Source organism: Boleophthalmus pectinirostris, unplaced genomic scaffold (assembly GCF_026225935.1).
Source record: "Boleophthalmus pectinirostris isolate CB_2022bp ecotype Guang Dong unplaced genomic scaffold, ASM2622593v1 HiC_scaffold_22, whole genome shotgun sequence".
Taxonomy (NCBI): domain Eukaryota; kingdom Metazoa; phylum Chordata; class Actinopteri; order Gobiiformes; family Gobiidae; genus Boleophthalmus; species Boleophthalmus pectinirostris.
In genome coordinates, this window is record NW_026571190.1 from 20752744 (window position 1) to 20770139 (window position 17396).

The 17396-nt window shown below is 38.0% G+C and overlaps 2 protein-coding genes across 6 annotated transcripts in view; one reads left to right on the plus strand and one right to left on the minus strand.

Annotated features, from left to right (window-relative positions):
- hap1 (huntingtin associated protein 1) overlaps positions 1 to 14353 on the minus strand; it is a 25578-nt gene extending 11225 nt beyond the window's left edge. For 2 of the 5 annotated variants that reach the window (XM_020941878.2, XM_055157815.1), the window contains exons 1-4: positions 11393 to 11534; positions 9240 to 9397; positions 3560 to 3882; positions 1170 to 1358 (exon numbers count right to left, since the gene is read on the minus strand). In XM_020941878.2, the coding sequence (XP_020797537.1) occupies positions 1170 to 1358; positions 3560 to 3647 (277 nt within the window). In that variant the 5' untranslated portion in view covers positions 3648 to 3882; positions 9240 to 9397; positions 11393 to 11534. Of the gene's footprint in view, positions 1 to 1169; positions 1359 to 3559; positions 3883 to 9239; positions 9398 to 11392; positions 11535 to 14144 lie in introns of those variants that run through there. The other 3 variants (XM_055157812.1, XM_055157813.1, XM_055157814.1) reach the window with 3 other exon arrangements.
- jupa (junction plakoglobin a) overlaps positions 13849 to 17396 on the plus strand; it is a 21197-nt gene continuing 17649 nt past the window's right edge. Inside the window, exon 1 of the mRNA XM_020941872.2 lies at positions 13849 to 13978. The gene's annotated coding sequence lies outside the window, so the exon portion shown is untranslated. The remainder of the gene's footprint in view (positions 13979 to 17396) is intronic.

The following is a 17396-nucleotide window of genomic DNA, read 5'->3' on the forward strand; positions in this document are numbered from 1 at the left end:
CTAGACAAATAACCCAACTTTCACCACATTGTCCTGTCTTCTTGAATTTTGGATAGTGTTTGAAGTGTTGCCCTTTAAAACAATATAATGATGAATTCTAAATTATATATACATATTATGCTAAAAAAAAAAAAAAAAAAAAAGAATAGAAAACTGGCAGGAATAAAAGAACTGTTGTTGTTGTGTGTTGCCACAGCAGGCAGAGAGCAGAGGTCATTCAGTCAATAAGAGCTTTGCCTACTGCCTTCTACAAATATGTGTAACTTCTAATGAAACTTCTATTTCTGGAGCTAATCCAGCCTCCATGTAATATCCTTCGTGGATCAATCAAGTTTTTCTGAGTCTAAGGCAGATTTGTTGAAAAATTTGAATGACCAAACACCACTTAAAATAAATTTAAAAAACGCATAAAACTCAAAACACAGGAACTAAAAAGCACATGGCACATGCATGGCAATCTGGCTTCACCCACAGGCCTAGACAGCCTCGGTGTCTAACAGTAAACTCAGAGTGAAGCAGCTGCCAGTCTACAGAGAGTGGTGGATCTGATGTCAGTGAGGCCAGTGCTGAATGCCACGATCCTCACAGCTTTGTCGGAAACTGCTTAGGACTCCAAGGGACGGCAGGTTAATCGGCTTGGTGCCCTCTGACCCCTGAGTTTCCCGAATGTGTCCAAGTGTGTGTGTGGAACAGAAAAAAGTGGGATTAGGGGTCACACTGCAGCCATTTAGGAGGTCAATGTGTGTACATGTGTATGTATGCACACAAAATCTGCAGCTTTGCGGATTTGAAGTACCTGAAGGTCAACTTAGCTTTAGTAAAATTCTGTAAAATTTCAAACTCAGCTATGTTATCTTGACAAATCTTGAAATGAAGTATCAAGTATCAAGCCTTTACCTTATAATCATCATATATATATATATATATATATATATATATATATATATATATATATATATATATATATATATATATATATATATATATATATATATATATATATATATTTTTTTTTTTTTTTTTTTTTTTTTCAGAAAAGGCTGAATTTTATCTTATATATGTAATTTTTTTCAGTAAAGATACTTGTTCAAATGTGTATATACTGTATATTTTCTTAATACTATACAGAAATCAGAGGGCCACTACACACCAGGCAAATAGATACTCACAAAAATACTTGAAGGTCTCTTCAATCTGCTCACATGTGAGTCCCAGAACAACCTCTGGGGGCACCAAAGGGGTGTGCAGCCAGTCATCATTGTCATATCCAAACACACTGTCTGCTCGGAGAGTGTAGTTGGGCTGGCCTTCTGACAAAAGACTCACTATCTCCAACTCTGGAAAGTCTGAACAAAAATCTGTAGAGAATTGAGAAGATTTAATTTACATGAAGAACATTAACAGGATGGTTGTTGTGAAACTTACAATGTAACAATGCCCTCTAGTGACAGGTGTGGACACATGGATCTAATGCTTTGTCAATAGCATACATTGTATTGTGCAGTCTGTGTTTTCTCAAAACTACGAACTCAGAGTCAGGCAACTTAATCTTCTAATAATTCACAAGAAATACTAGTATACCCTTCAAATTTGATTACTAAAATAATGTGCATTCATGAATTAACAGGAATATTATATATATATATATATATATATATATATATATATATATATATATATATACAGTCCCTGACAAAAGTCTTGTCGCTTATCCATTTTGTAGAAACAAAAGCTTATAACCTGACTTTAAATTAATCGATTGGTTTTAGAAATGTCTCATATGAAAGCTAAAACCCTCCCAAATTATGCTCAACATACTAAAATAAATTTGCTTCACTGAAGAAAGATTGATCATTTAATGAACACAGAAAGGTCAGACTTTGGCAAGACAAAAGTCTTGTCGTCTTGTCATATGATGCATCTTAGATTACAGCCTCACCTGTGATCAGTTACTGATCAATCAGTTAGTGGGTGTGTATAATAAGAACCCCAGCACACCAGACCTTCACATCAACAACAACTTGACCTCTGACAACATGCCTAAGATCCACCCTGAGACCAAAGCGTTAATTATCAAGAGGCTGAAGACCAGATCCACTGCTGAGGTGGTTGACACCTTCAATGTGTCTCAGCGTCAAGTACAAAGAATAAGAAAAAGATCTGAAATGACTGGAGATGTTTTTGACAAGCCCAGGTCCGGCAGACCCCGCAAGACAACTGCTCGGGAGGACCGTTTGTTGATTCGAAAATCCAAGGCCAGCCCCTTTTCCACTGCAGCAGAGCTCCACCAGGCCTGGTCACCTCAAGTCCCTGTGTCAACCAGAACAGTTTGTAGAATTCTGTCTCGAAATGGCCTCCATGGTCGAATCAGTGCACAGAAACCAGCACTAAACAAAAGACAATTAAAAAAACCGTGTGGCATTTGCCAAGGCCCACAGCCTGCTAACAGGATGGACACTGGAAAAGTGGCAGAAGGTGGATTTCTCAGATGAATCCTCGGTTGAATTACATCACAGCCGCCGCAAATATTGCAGGAGACCTACTGGAGCCCACATGGATCCAAGATTCACCCAGAAAACTGTTAAGTTTGATGGCGAAAAAATCATGGTCTGGGTTTACATCCAGTATGGTAGTAAGTGAGACATTTGCAGGGTGGAAGGCAATATCAATAGCCTAAAATATCAAGAAGTATTAGCTACCTCTTACATTCCCAACCATAAAAGGGGTCAAATTTTGTAGCAGGATGGTGGTCCATCGCATACTTCTATCTCTACATCAAAGTTTCTCAAGGTGAAGAAGATCAAGGTGCTCCAGGACTGGCCAGCCCAGTCACCAGACATGAACATCATTGAGCATGTCTGGGGTAGAATGAAAGGGGAAGCATGGAAGGCAAAACCAAAGAATCTTGATGAACTCTGGGAGGCATGTAAGACTGCTTTCTTTGCTATTCCTGATGACTTCATCAACGAATTGTATGAATCATTGTCGAACCGCATGGATGCAGTCCTTCAAGCTCATGGAAGTCATACAAGATATTAAATATGGATCTCACAGCACCACTACTTAATTCACTGACGTTATGCAACATATTTTTGTATTTGAAGTAAATTATTTGTTCAGTTTTCTGTAGGCGACAAAACTTTTGTCTTGCCAAAATCTGACCTTTCTGTGTTCATTAAATGATCAATCTTTCTTCAGTGAAGCAAATTTATTTTAGTATATTGAGCATAATTTGGGAGGGTTTTAGCTTTCATATGAGGCATTTCTAAAACCAATCAATTAATTTAAAGTCAGGTTATAAGCTTTTGTTTCTACAAAATGGATAAGCGACAAGACTTTTGTCAGGGACTGTATATATATATATATATATATATATATATGTGTGTGTGTGTGTGTGTATATATAATATATAATATATATATATATATATATAATATGTGTGTGTGTGTATATATATATGTATATATATATATATACACACATATACACATATATATATGTTGTATATACCTTATTATATGGGCTTAATCACTGTATTATTCTGTGTATGTGTGTTTACCTGTGAGAGTAGACACGTCCTGTAACAGAGGCGGCTCTACGTCCCGCAGGTTTCCAGATGCATTGAGCAGAAGAGGCAGGGGGCCCATAGACAGGGCCCCCGCCGCCTCCTCCCGCCCCTCATGGAGGCAGAAGGCTGAGTGGGGGTCCAGGGGGGGCTGCTGCGGCCAGGGGAGGGGAGAAACGGAATTGGCACAACCTGGCACAGAGGAGGTACACTGGAACAGTCTGACTGGGACAGGAGAGGTCAGTGTGAAATCCAGAGGTAAAACACAGCCCCTGGGCTCACACAGAGGGGGTAACACACCAGGGCATCTGTAGCTCCTGCGAGGACAAAAGAGACAAACATGAGCTAAGGCTACACAATACATTACAATCAAATTGAAATCGCAATGTATGTGGGCAATTATTTTGACAACTGAATATCCTCTACTAAGAACAAAATACCTTGTCTTTTTTAGAAAATCTTGTTGTACCTGTAGTTTAGACCTCTACAGGCATTTAACAGTACTGCTTTTCAGTCTTCTCTCAAATGTTAATTCAGTGGCAAATCTCACAATGACAAACTCAAAATTATTATTTTTTAATTTATTTACTTATTTTATTTTTTTACAATATTGTGCAGCTCTGACATGAGCAGGCTGATGCATGAGATCGCACATTATCTGTGCTGTGATAAGAAGTTGTTGTCTTATCTTCTAGTTTATATTATAAGTGAAAAGGTGGCACCACAGTTACAATGAAATACTTCCTTTTAGATTCATAGGTATACCAGACCCCATGTATAACCATATTCAAGGACTCTCTGCTGTGTTCTCTAGTAATCTAAAAATCACCAAATAAACATTTTTGTCAGTAATGATTAAAATAAATTAAACTATTGGTGTAAATTGTATTATATGATTATAATATAATCCAGACATTACAGACACCTAAAACTAATAATGCAAAGATGTGATCCAATTTCTTCTTTTGTGTGTTTGAGGAACCATAGATAGTAAACAAAACTCTGTATGTTTTCAGGTCACACAGCTTAAGTTACTGAGGCCTGTAGCACAGCTCAGATCAGGTAATGCAAGCAACATTAGAGGCATCGTGCCACATGCACTGGAATTCAAATGAACTATACAGCAAGAGCAAAAATTAGTACACAAATTAGTACTGGGCCTGGATGTTTTACCATGTTTTCTTTATTCCTCAATTCAGCTTTAGGCCAAATTCAGTGTTGTAATTTAAGACAGTGGAAAGGGTTACACTGGGGTCATGAGTTACATCTCCGTAATAGGACACTTGATTCACGAGAGCAGTTATTGCAGTCAGTAAAACCTGGCAGACAGAGTAGGGCAAAGGCTTGGCTCTCACCAAAGTGACGACTACAGCAAACACGTGCACAGACATAGAGGGACTGACACAGCTGTGCGCACTTCCCACTGCACACAGCATATTAAATTAACCCTTTCAGTGCCACTATCACCACACACTATATCTAGAGCTGTCCACACCCACCAGTGCTGGGTTTGGGCCAATGTGTGGCATACACTACATTAAATCAGCTGAGTGGTCTCATGCTGCCAGTTTAACTCAGCACTTATTCCAAGACTGCCTCATCATCTAATCATCAATCATCATTATTATTATATTGAATTTCAGGCAAAAAAGAGTAAATAAACAGTGATAACCTGGTTTGCAAATATTAAATATGTAGACAGCAGAAAGAACGTAGCCTAAATAACTTTTTAAATAACAGTTTAATTGTTCCATTAAATGTAACCATGGTTAGGGTATGGTCATTTTGAAATTACATTCAGTGAATTGCTTTGAATTCCCAGCTTTATCTTTCCCTGATAAGTTTCTTAAAATATCTCTTTCAACATTTTGATTAGCTGTAAAAGTTACAAATGTTATACTGAGAATAATATACTGTAGGCTTATGAGAGCTAAGCTAATCATTGCCTTTTCTTTAGCTTTCATAGTGTCCCAACATTTTATAATTAGGACTGTATTTTGGTCTTTGCTCTTGCTTTCCATTAAGCCCAAATGTCAGCTCCTGTTTATCGCTCAAGAGACCGCACTGTGGGGTGGTTAACCATGCAGCCAAGCGAGACCCAGTCAGCCATTTAGGGGTTACACCAGGGACATGCTTATTAGCCCTCTCCTTTGCCTTTGTATCATTGTCCTTTAACTGTGCCAGGCAGGGAGCCAAAGGAAAAAATGTCCGCTGAGTAATAGGATAGGGCGCTTTTCATACACACAAAGATTAGTCCTGGATTTGAGATCATTATAAGCAACAAATGCAGATTTAAAATGTTATAAATGCCATAAACTTTTAAACACGTGTTTTGTAAATGTACAGACACCTCATCTACAAAACAATGAAAGACGAGACTATGAAAAAAAATCTGTCTTTGACCTTGGAATCTGAACTAGGCCTCATTGCTGTCCGTAGAAGTAAGCGCTGGTTGGTACAATGGCCGTCAGGATCAGTGTACGTGAGCGCAGGCACACAGGAGTGAAAGGGAAATGAAGGAGGGGGCAAATGGGACAAACTTCTGTAGTGGCTTAGGAAATTTGTAACTAAAATAAAACACAATTCTATTCCATTTATTCTATCCACAATTCTGTTCTATCTTGTTTTTTCATGTTTCAATGTGGATTGCTTGAGTACTTTATCCAGGTCAGATATATTTGTCTATCCATTTGCATATGTTTTACAGTAGATGCGTTTCTAGCCTGCATATACCATTACCAGCAGTACAAAACATTAAATATGTCACAATTAGGTGCAAAATATAGATGTAAAGATTAACACAATAATTGATAATTACAATATAATTGTAACAACAACAAAATATAACAATTGTGAGAGTTTCTAAAGGGAAAATAAGTTCTAGTAATAGTAATCTACACCCCAAAGAAGTAAACCTGAATGTAAAGTGCTTTTTTATCTGGCTGTTTATGTCACATAAACTTTAACAATGTTGTTAATGTTTATTTCATAAAGCTGGTCGCACACTAGAGACATAATTAATTAAAAATAAAATATATAATTTCACAGTTGTTTCAGTTTCATGTCAATTATCATGAGCAATAATTAAGTTATGAGGTTTCTTACACTGTAACGGAACAATTTTACATTGTGACATCCCTAATGTAAAGAATGTATAGTTCTATGTTTGTTTTGATTAGCCATGTTAAATTCATTTGCATTCGACTGATCTGCCATTAAAGGTGAAATTTAATTAGTTTGAACCTAATCAGTTCCAGGGTGAAGTGTCCTGGCAAAGGTCACGTGCTGCTGTGGAGATAAGGGAGAGACGTGCTTCACTTCACAAATCAGACGGTTCTCATGACGTCTCACTACAGCCACTGTCCACTGCATCAGAGGACATTTATGGATCTTGAAAATGATGTCATCTCACTGGGGCCCATCTTACAGAGACCAGTCATATGCTCATATTACAATCACTGTGACATTTACACAACCAACGAAACACCATCTGCTCCCACTTTAAATCAACAATGGTATCAAGAAAGATAAACAGAAAGGCAAATATAATATTAAAAACATAAAACATAAATGTATTTTTCTTTACTGATGTGGGGTCCAACATTTTTTTATACTAGAAATGTCGTGTGGCATTAAACTTGTATTTATTTAATTTCAAGTGTTTTTATTGTCCAAAAACATCTTATGCATTGCATCTTCATCAAATGTCTGATCTGTAACCTGGTGCTGTCATCTGGTTGTCTCCATGGAGACAGACATGTTTAATGTAATACTGTGGAACATTCTATGCAAAGTCATAGCCTGTCCATAGAGACTAACAGGTGGTGGACTCTCCATCACAAAATGTTACACAGTGCAACATGTTTAATGCATCGGAGTAGTGCACTGTGGTAGTTATGGCATCTGTTGTTCCACAAGGAGGCACAAACAACCACTAAAACCTGTCCTTTAGGATCGATGTTAATCCAGCCACTGTCCGTATGATGCCATAAATAAAGTGTATTACAGTAAGGAAGCAAGCAGGAGCCATCTATCTGAGCAGTCATTAAGAAGAATAACAATTAAACATTAACTTATATTGATATGAAGAGGTCTTTTAAAAAGGTGTAACATGCTTGAATGTGTTAGCTGCCCTTGTCAGTTATTAGCACAATCATAGTAATTATAAATACAAGATTATGTTTTACCTTTACACATACATGGCTATAGTATTTGAAGTAGTTAATTGCCAAATATGTGTGCTTTCAATATCATGGTCCAAAGTAAATACAATGGTGCATGCCACATAGAAAGATAAAAGATAATTAACAGGAAATGAGCAGGCAATTGTGTAAAAGGTTACATTGCAAACTCAGACTACCTTTTATGGTGTAGTTTAAAAAAATATATCAATTCCACAATAAATACAAAGATTAATCAACTGTAATTATCCAGGTGTATGATTCTGTGGACAAGCATGTTATTATTTATCTCTGAAATAGAAACAGAGAAAATATGTGTTGTATGGAGTGGGTCAAAATAGCAAGAATGCAATCTTGACAACTGGACAGCTAAATCTGGAAAGGACCTCCAAGTGAAAAGAAAGTGTCACCAAAACTACAGCACTCATTCCTCTCTCTGTGGTTCAGCAGGCAAGAACAAAACATCCCAAATGTCCAACTATAACTAACTCCTAACTACTTTTGTGCCACAGGGTTATATGTGCTGCTGGAAGATGCAGTACAGAGGCCTGGAGAAATGTTCCTGACAACCTGAAGACAAAGACAGACATTTTTCAATATTGTGCTAAGTTACAAAGCTAAGACCCTGTAATGAAAGCAAATAAGATTACTTAACAGACAGCGATACCAAAACAAAACACAAAGTAAACAAAAAAGCGGCAATACATTAATTCATACTATGGAGAGAATACACTTTAAATCAAGAAGACAATTTTATCTTTGCATACTACATCTCTTATGGAATCAAAAGGACACCATCAGCAGAGGTAGAAGCTTTCCAAAAGCTGCACTGTGGTAAGACTATAGTTATTAATGACACTTTTAATAAAATACAAGTAAATTTTATCAAAATACTGGGTTCACAACTACTAACTTATTAACTATTTGAATGTTTTGAATATAGCTTGTAGGCCATATATGAATGGGAATCACAGGGTCCCCCACAGTTCGATAACTTACAACAATACAATAATATATATAACATACACATATAACATATATATAATAATATTTTTTTCTGAAACATTGCACAATATCCTGCAATGTATTTTTTAGGACCAGTATTTCTTAGTTAAATCACTACCAGCACAAACTAATTATGAAATACACCCATTTTAATCATCAAAAGAGTGAATACATCAAGCATATTGCATAAACAAGTTCCCTTTCTCTAAACAAGCAACAGGATGAGTAACTCAAGCAGATGTGGCGCAATAATCGAAAATATCCAGGGGTAAGTAGTAAGTGCAATTTATTCACAACTCAAAGCTCAAGCATAATAATTATTTTTTGCCTATTACTGAAGGTTAACAGCCTTCATATTTATCACACCAATTGTAAACAGACCAAAGACCATAGAATATAAAAGCAAAGCACTGAGTAACAGCATGCTACAATGCTAATAACACTGACAAACCCTCTCATTCATATTCCTAAGCAGTGAATACACTTACTGTTGAAATCAAGAACTTATTCCTCATGTGATGTCCTGCTTGAAAGGGGATATGGTCTATTTTCATCAGCTTGGCCCATCCACTTAACACTTCAGTTTTGCTAGTAGCGCTGTTGTACCGGCCGGCTTCTCTCTGTCAAGTGCTGGGCTTGTCCTGTCCTGGGAGAGGCAGAGAAAGAGCAACAGTGAGGTGGGGTGAGAGGGGGAGGGTTGCAGACTGGAGGACTGAATATTAGAGCCACAGACAGAAAGACTGCTAGATAAAAGGGACTTAAAAGGAAGCCGAGATTGTTGTGTCAGCAGGTATAGAGTTTAGGCAGTACACTGAGGCATATCAGAGTACCCTTATGTCCTCACGAGATATTTGCATCAAAACTACAAAGATTCATGACTGGCCAGTATTATTTAAATCAGTCTCTGGTTTTGATCTCTGTGACAATGTCAATGACAATGTCTATGCATTAGTTACTGATTTACAGAGTGTAATTATTGCTTCATAAAAAGGACATTATAACTGGACATGAAAACTAAGGCTGATTATCTTTGTTTGATCCTGGTTTGAATCCTGTTGTAGTTCTGGTTTTGTCCTGGCCCAGTCCAGGTTTACTTCCAGGATTAGTCATAGTATAGTCCCAGTTTTGATGTGGTTTGTGTGCAAATGTGTACACAGCATAGATTTTTATAAAGCAGACCATTGAGCATTTGGAAACAAACTAAATGTATCACTTGTTATTATGCTCCAACTATGCTCCAGTGTTTTCAAAGTGCACCTTTACTCTGTACTATTTATGTTTTGTCATGAGACAGCATGGCATAGTGAGACCATCTGACTCACGAGTGTCCCACATACTGACAGTTCACAAGGCTATTTACAGACGGTATCACGGATTGTTGCCTCTACTGCTCATAACAAAACCTGCTAAAAATATAATCAACATACCACACCAGCTCCTGTTTTAAATCCTTATGTGTGCAAACTGGTAACACATTCAATCAGCCAAGACATACAAAAGGACTCACCAACCCCCAACAAAGCTCATTTTACTGAAGGTATATCATCATATCAATTAAAATCAAGTCATACTGATTACACCATTGTCTAATATTACATTTTTAAAAGTACAGAAACATTTGTTGTGGTAAAAACAAATTAGTATTTGACATGTTAGGGTTAGTTTGTCTTTGACTCAATATATTTTCTTATTCACTTTGTGACCTCTGTTTGTCTTGCTGTGAAGGATATCCCAAACACAATAGAGCACAGATGGGGACTAACTCACTTCCTGCAACTTTGGGCTGCTCAGAAGTGATCTTAAATGTCCTTGCTAGTCTGACCTGTCCTGTGTCTTGAAGATCACATCTACAGCAATGATTTACAACGATGCGTAGCTTATGTGAGGTGTACCTATTATTCTGCTACGTCAAAGTAAAATACTTATCAAATGAAGATCATTTGCTTCCTTGTAATAATCCTCTTGAAATGTTTAGGGTAGTGTTAGCTATCCCTGTATATATTTATATATTTATATATTTCTGTATTTTACACAATACACAAAACATTGGCGAGGTTGACCCCCTTTTACATCTCTCTCTGTTGAATGCATACTGTATGATGTATGAGGGAAAAACAAAGGTGCCATTCAGAACCCACCTCAAATTTGTGTACTGAGGCTGCACCTTCAGCCACAGTCCCATTGTTGGACTAAAACCCTCTGTTGTACAGCTTGCTGGTAATTAATCTGTTTAAACATGAAATCTGCAAGGAACCGGTTTTGCAGTATCAACTCAAGTACACCACATTTAAAATGAACATCCAAATTTGGGGGAAAAAACAAATTGAATTTTAAGGTTATTTCCAGTACATAACCAACAAGTGTGCATTAGGAAAGTTAGCAACATAATCAAAAACAAATGAAAAAAAATTGAGGTATAATATCCCGTTACTTTTTTTAACCAAAGCAAAAAGTTATAACCACGCTACATCGGAGCCGGAGCTCATTTCCAGCGAGCAGATCCCACCCAGAAGTACAGGCTTCATGGAAATTTTCCCTAACCAAGTTTGGACAAAAATGAACCCCCGCGACAAACACATTTTAGAGACATCAAAGAGCACGTTTATACTTTAAAAAACCTAAAGAAACGGGGCTTACTTACACATTAGAACAGTCATGTCCGGTTAGGATCGCACTTCTCGGCGGAGTTTTTCTCAGTTGTAAACTTGGAGCTGTCATAGCGGTCGGTCAGCTCTGTGTTCTATTTGGTGACCTTCAGAGCAAGGCATTATGGGATATGTAGTTAAAATTAACAGTTCCTTTTGCTGTACAATTGCCATATGGCTTGTGCGAAAAGTAAACAGTAGGTTACGTTAGCCTACTCATGATGATATTGCTTTATCATATTTGAATATTATGCCATTTATATGCTTTATTCTTATAGTGACAACTGGTTTTTGCCACTATGCGTAATTTTGTGTTATATTTGGCCTGGCTTTATAGTAGTCACATGAACGATGTTACAGGCCATGGATATTTGTCATTGTTTGGACAAATTAAATAAACTAAAATTGTGAAAAGTTATAAATTAATCTGGCAAACTTGACTAAACTTGGCTAAAAGCTATGGTCATAATCTTGTGATAGAGCTAAAGGTTATTCGTAACATTAGTTCATAAAAAGACATTAATTCATAAAAGTCCACTTGTTTTAATTGATTTGGATATATCCAAAGAATCTTTGACGATAACCGGACAGTATTAAAACCCCATAGTTATGGCTCTACGGTTGTAGATGTTATTTCTAGCACATGATTCATCCCAATGTTTTGAAATGCTGAACTATTTACACCACAAGGTCCAGAAACCAAATATGACTGAAAATATGCGCCCACATACAAAACACACAGTCGACTGGTGGAACTGTGTCTCCCTCTACTGGTAATACAGACTATTTCCAAGCGTAAAACAAAATTAAATGCCTATTTATTTAAGAATTGATGTAATAAATCAATTGAAGTATTTTCCTTGGTTCCAGTAGTAGCCTATATTACAACTGTAGGCCTATAGCCTATGCTATACACACTTGGCTGACCATAGCAAGTAAAACATTATTGCAATATTGTTGCAAATGTCTAAAGTATAGGCCTACTTGGCCTTTGGTGACTTTTTCACTTCACTCTACTTTCTATTTGGCCATAAGTCCAGGCAACAGGACAGTGTCTCATGTCCTCCATTTGTAAGTCATGATTAATAATTAACCATAGTGTCTCCATCAATCCACTATCCAGTGCTTTGGCCGGCTTCCTCTCACAGGGACAATGAGCCCATTTCCTGTGGTGTGTGTGCAGTACATGGGGCTAAAGGCAGATACAGAGCCGTATTGTGGAGCAGAGGCTTCATATCAGCTTGTCCTCCACTGGAATGTGAGTCAGACTGGACTGTGAGACAGACTACATGAGCTGCTGGAGCACAGCTGGGCTTAAAACATACATGTTGAGAGTGAGCTGGTGTAACCCGTGTAAATCATTTTATTTTATTGCATTAAATATGAGAACAAGAAGTCTCAAAAGCAAATCATATGTTTTATTCATGAGAACTTCGAATCAGAGATTTTTTTTTTTAATCAGTTACATCTTTATAATGGGTGGCCTACTTGAATTGAGGGGCATTCTAATGGGGACATATAAGGTCTCCTTAACATACACATAGATAACCTTCAGTATTTCATACTACTGACATCTAGAATGTGTGATTATATTGACTAGAATTAGGCCCATACTGTATGTGGTCTTATGGTGTTTTTCTCCAGGCTATAGTAAATAGATGTCTGTTTTGTCTGTTTTCATGCCTATAATGCATAACCTAATACAATCAGCCCCACAGGCAGCATATAGTCACACAACAGTATTAATAAGGTTTGAAGATTTTTCACAGCTTTATTGTGCATTAGTCCATGTTTGAGAAAATGTGTAATAAGTGGTTCAGCATCGCTTGAAGTATGCGGCACTACACACTTACTGAAAATAAGCACCATTGTCAAATTGAACGATACACTGGCCTATCTATTCAGAAAGATTATTTGTCTTATTGTTATTGTTGAATCATAATATGTTTGATCAAATTTAACTTGGTGAAAATGTGAGTAGCGTGGGATCCTGCCTTCTAAGTTGACTGTACTTCAACATGGAGGAGTTTGTGAGTCCTTCCCGGCTGCAATGACTCATGGGGCGCCTGGTTTCGACATGAGATAAAGGTGTGGCTGTACGTCATGCAGGTGCACAAAATGGCTGCTGCTCTAGAGCCTTTATGAAACGGACCACTTGGAGAAATGCATGAGCTTGGAAAGCGTTCTAAAGTTGAATGAAACAGAAAACAAAAGTGGGCTGAAACATGAATGTAGCATGACAGGCTCATTACAAAAAATATAGTTTATTTTATTGATTCAACTGTCTCAAATGTCTTTCTTAGTTGTTTTGTGTCGTTTTCATCTCCTCAAATTCAACTGGTTATTTCCAACAATAGAAGGAGCGCCCCTTGGCTGTGGCAGTAGCCTACAGAAGGGTGGGGTCGACTAGAAGGGGGCGGAGTTACGACCGACGTGACGCTTGTTTTACTCATTTTTGTTCATAGGACTATCCGCCCGCAGCAGCTGTGGAGGGAGCGGAGAGAACTCTCAAGAAAAGTGCAACGACCCGAAACAACAACGCGGACTTGGGATATTACAGCGGCATTACGCGTTTTTAACAGGTACGTAGCCGACGTTTTCTGTACCGTGCCTTACAAAACATTTTACATCGCGTTTGATTTTGCGTAAAAGAAAGTGCGCACGTTGTTTTGAATGTAACCAATAGACCAGCTATTTTTTGTTAAACTATTCTCGCATGTGGGGTTTATACGAACCAATTGTACTTACCTGATTTGAATCTTTATGCTACAACTTGGCTGTGCCGCTGTCATTTCCGCATGCCTTACTACGGTCTGGGCTCTTCGGCTCATTGAGCGAGGTGAAGCCCTCACTTAGTTAGAACAAACTGGTTTCTCGTTTATTTGCGTTATAATAGACCGAAATTAACTGTCCCAACTCACTCAGAAAACTCATTGCAACCTTTGACAAAGTATCAGTGCGCGCACTCGCCATTTGTCAATAGTCGCAGTGACAAAGTGTCTCTGCTGCGCATGTATGGTGCGCGTGCATGAGGCAGGTGAAAGGGGCACTGTAGTCTTATTTCTAGTAGGCTACTTGAACCGTACCTTCTCAAACTAATCCAATGTACAGACATAAAACATTTATATATTTATTAGTTGCGTCAGTGTAAGCCTCAAAACTAGTTGTTGATTACTGTTGAGAGATGGGTCTACCTTTGAGTTTATAGACAGTTCTGTGGTGTTCAGACTTGTCAGTGATGTCTCCGTGAATTGACCTATTCTTCCATGATGTCATTTAATTGCAGATTAGCAAACCTTGTGGCAGACATACCAAATACTACAACTCAACTAATTTTGTAAACTGTATGTGGCTTCGATACCAGTCTCTCCCAATGTTCTACAATGATTTCACTGTGATTTCAGTAACAACTATTGGAGACCTATTTCAGTAAAAACTATTTCAGATCTACTTAATTAACAAAATAAAATTAGTAAAACATGTCTAATCCAGAACTATAATAATCCAGAACTTTGAAATATATTTCTTTAATATGTGAGAGTCAGCCTGTTTGCTACTTGAATCTCTTGGTTAAAGCCTGTTTGACTCTGTCACAAACATTTTTCTCCATAAATTATTATGACCCAAAGCAGCACTAACAGTTTGTTGCAATAAAGTCATTTCCAGATCATCGCACCCAGCAGTTCAATATGTGTCAGTTTGAATAGGTCAGGCTTACAGCACTTGTCCCGCGACTATGTCATGAGGCAGAGCTTGCTCTGTCTGCCCTCGGGGGTTAGGGGGGTGTGGGTGGGATGGTGCACGACGGGACACTGAGGATGATGACTTATATACTGTAGATTCACTGCTACAGCTGTGATGCAACGGTGCTAATCTGCCCCTCCTCCTGCTTAATGCCCTCATACTGTCCTACATTAGTAGAGCAAGGGGCCAGGAGATTCTTCACTTTATAAATAGGGCCATACTTTGCAAAGGGATTACACTATGGCATATATGCTGACCTCTTTGTCTGTCTGTTGGGTGTCTTAGTCTGTTGGGTGTCTCAGTCCAGTGCAGTGGTACTTGAGGGCCTCATAGTCTCTGTTTGTGTCTCATGTTGTGGGCCCTGCTCTTAGCTCTCTCCTCTCACTCTGCTTGTTCCCATGGCTAAGGGGACGCTGCAGATAGAATTTCTGCCTCTAATGACAGGGGCTTTTGTTGAAAGAGGTCTGACAGCTCTTAATGTCTCTGTTTACCTAGAACATTAAAAGTGCACTGTGTAACTTTTCTGATGGGAGACTGATACTTGCTCCTCTCCATTGGGATTTTAATGCTTTGCCTGGTGTTCTCCAGTACAATATTAAAGTTATAGATTTTTTTTTTTCAATTACACATCATTGTATTGCTTTAAAATAAATTAGAAAACACATACATTCTTACTGTGAGCAGGATTGCTTCTCCACAGATCTGACTTGTAACTTGGCCTAGTTGCGTTACTTGCTTGTCTCCAAGGAGATGGATACATTTAATCCCTCCTTCAGAAGAGTTATATTGCACCTATCTTTAATTTCACTTTTAAATATTACTGTTTTTAAAATGTTCAAGGTAAAATAATATGCATAAAGGGTTCTGACAATGTTGTATCTTGCAAATCTGATAGTATCCCCTAGTATTGTTTATTTATTTGGATCCTTGTGCCTCGCTGTGACCAAATTGACAGCTACTGTTACAGGGATTCTACTTAAACTATTGAGGAATCAGTGCATAATCTGTATTCCAATCACATGAAGCCAAACATATAATGACAATGACATTCTAATCCACTTTCGCCCCAGTTTAATCTGTTCAGTTTTAATTTACTGTGATCGGAAGAAAGAACATGATCTGATGAAGACTACTAGCTGACACATTAGGGAGCACCTGTCCAAGTAGTTTTTATTTTTTGTGAAAGTACAACGCTGTTTTCATTTTCAATCACTTTTGGCTAGCGTAGAGCGTTCTTGTCAAGGCATTCTCTGCTAAAACAATTAGTCTTAATTGACTTCAACAAAGCAATTACATACCCCACCCATTTGTAATGACAGTCCACAAAACCATTTTCCCCATTTAGGGCTTCTGTTGTACTTGTCCAATAAGACCACTTAAATTTTAGTTTTGTTTTCTGCACCACACAAACACAGGCCAATGATCTGCCTGAAAATAGAAACAACAGACAAAATACTTGAGTCTATTCCAGTCCTGACTTAAAAGATGTTTTCACAGTTGGCCACTATGGGCTGTGCTTCTCTCCAAAGTGGATCTGTGCTCTGAATGTGAATGTTTTTCTTAGTTAATTACACTTTAAGCATACGGATAAGGCTGTGGGTGTGGCTGAAACATGCAGGGAATCAAAGGTAGGCTTGACTTGTTAGATAAGTAGCAAGTAGTATCCGGAAGTTTGAAAATCTACTGTACAGCTAAATAGTTGTGTCCTTACGTGTGGTCACAGTCAGAACCCCCGGAGTCTGCACTATTGAACCAATTTTGGCTCATTTTGCTAAACACGGATAAACTCAAAAATGCATGTTTTCATTTTTCTCCCTCCTTCCAACTATTGCAGCAGAGTAGTGTGTTGTGCCAAGACTGGATTTAATTTTGCGCTGCTAAATCATGCCTATTGGCCCAAAGATAGAACGAGGCAGGTCCCCAGCTTCACCACATGTCAAAGATTTTTTTCACTTATAAAGAAAGATGTTGTCATTGAAAAAGAAATACAAGTCAATCAATTTCTCTAAATTAATTATTTGCATTTTAACATAAAACTTGATATAGAGCAAATGGCATCTCTCCCAGGCTTTGCATGTAGATGGAGAACTCTGATCTCGAACTTGTCGACACAACTTTTTCCTTTGGCTCTGTCCTCCGGCTGGTCTCTGCTGGCTCCTGCCTTGCTCTCCCAAACACCCACCTTCCCCCCTCCTGCTCCATGTGTCTCTAATCTCCCTGAAAAATTAATCATCTGTCACATCGCCTCAGCTCTCA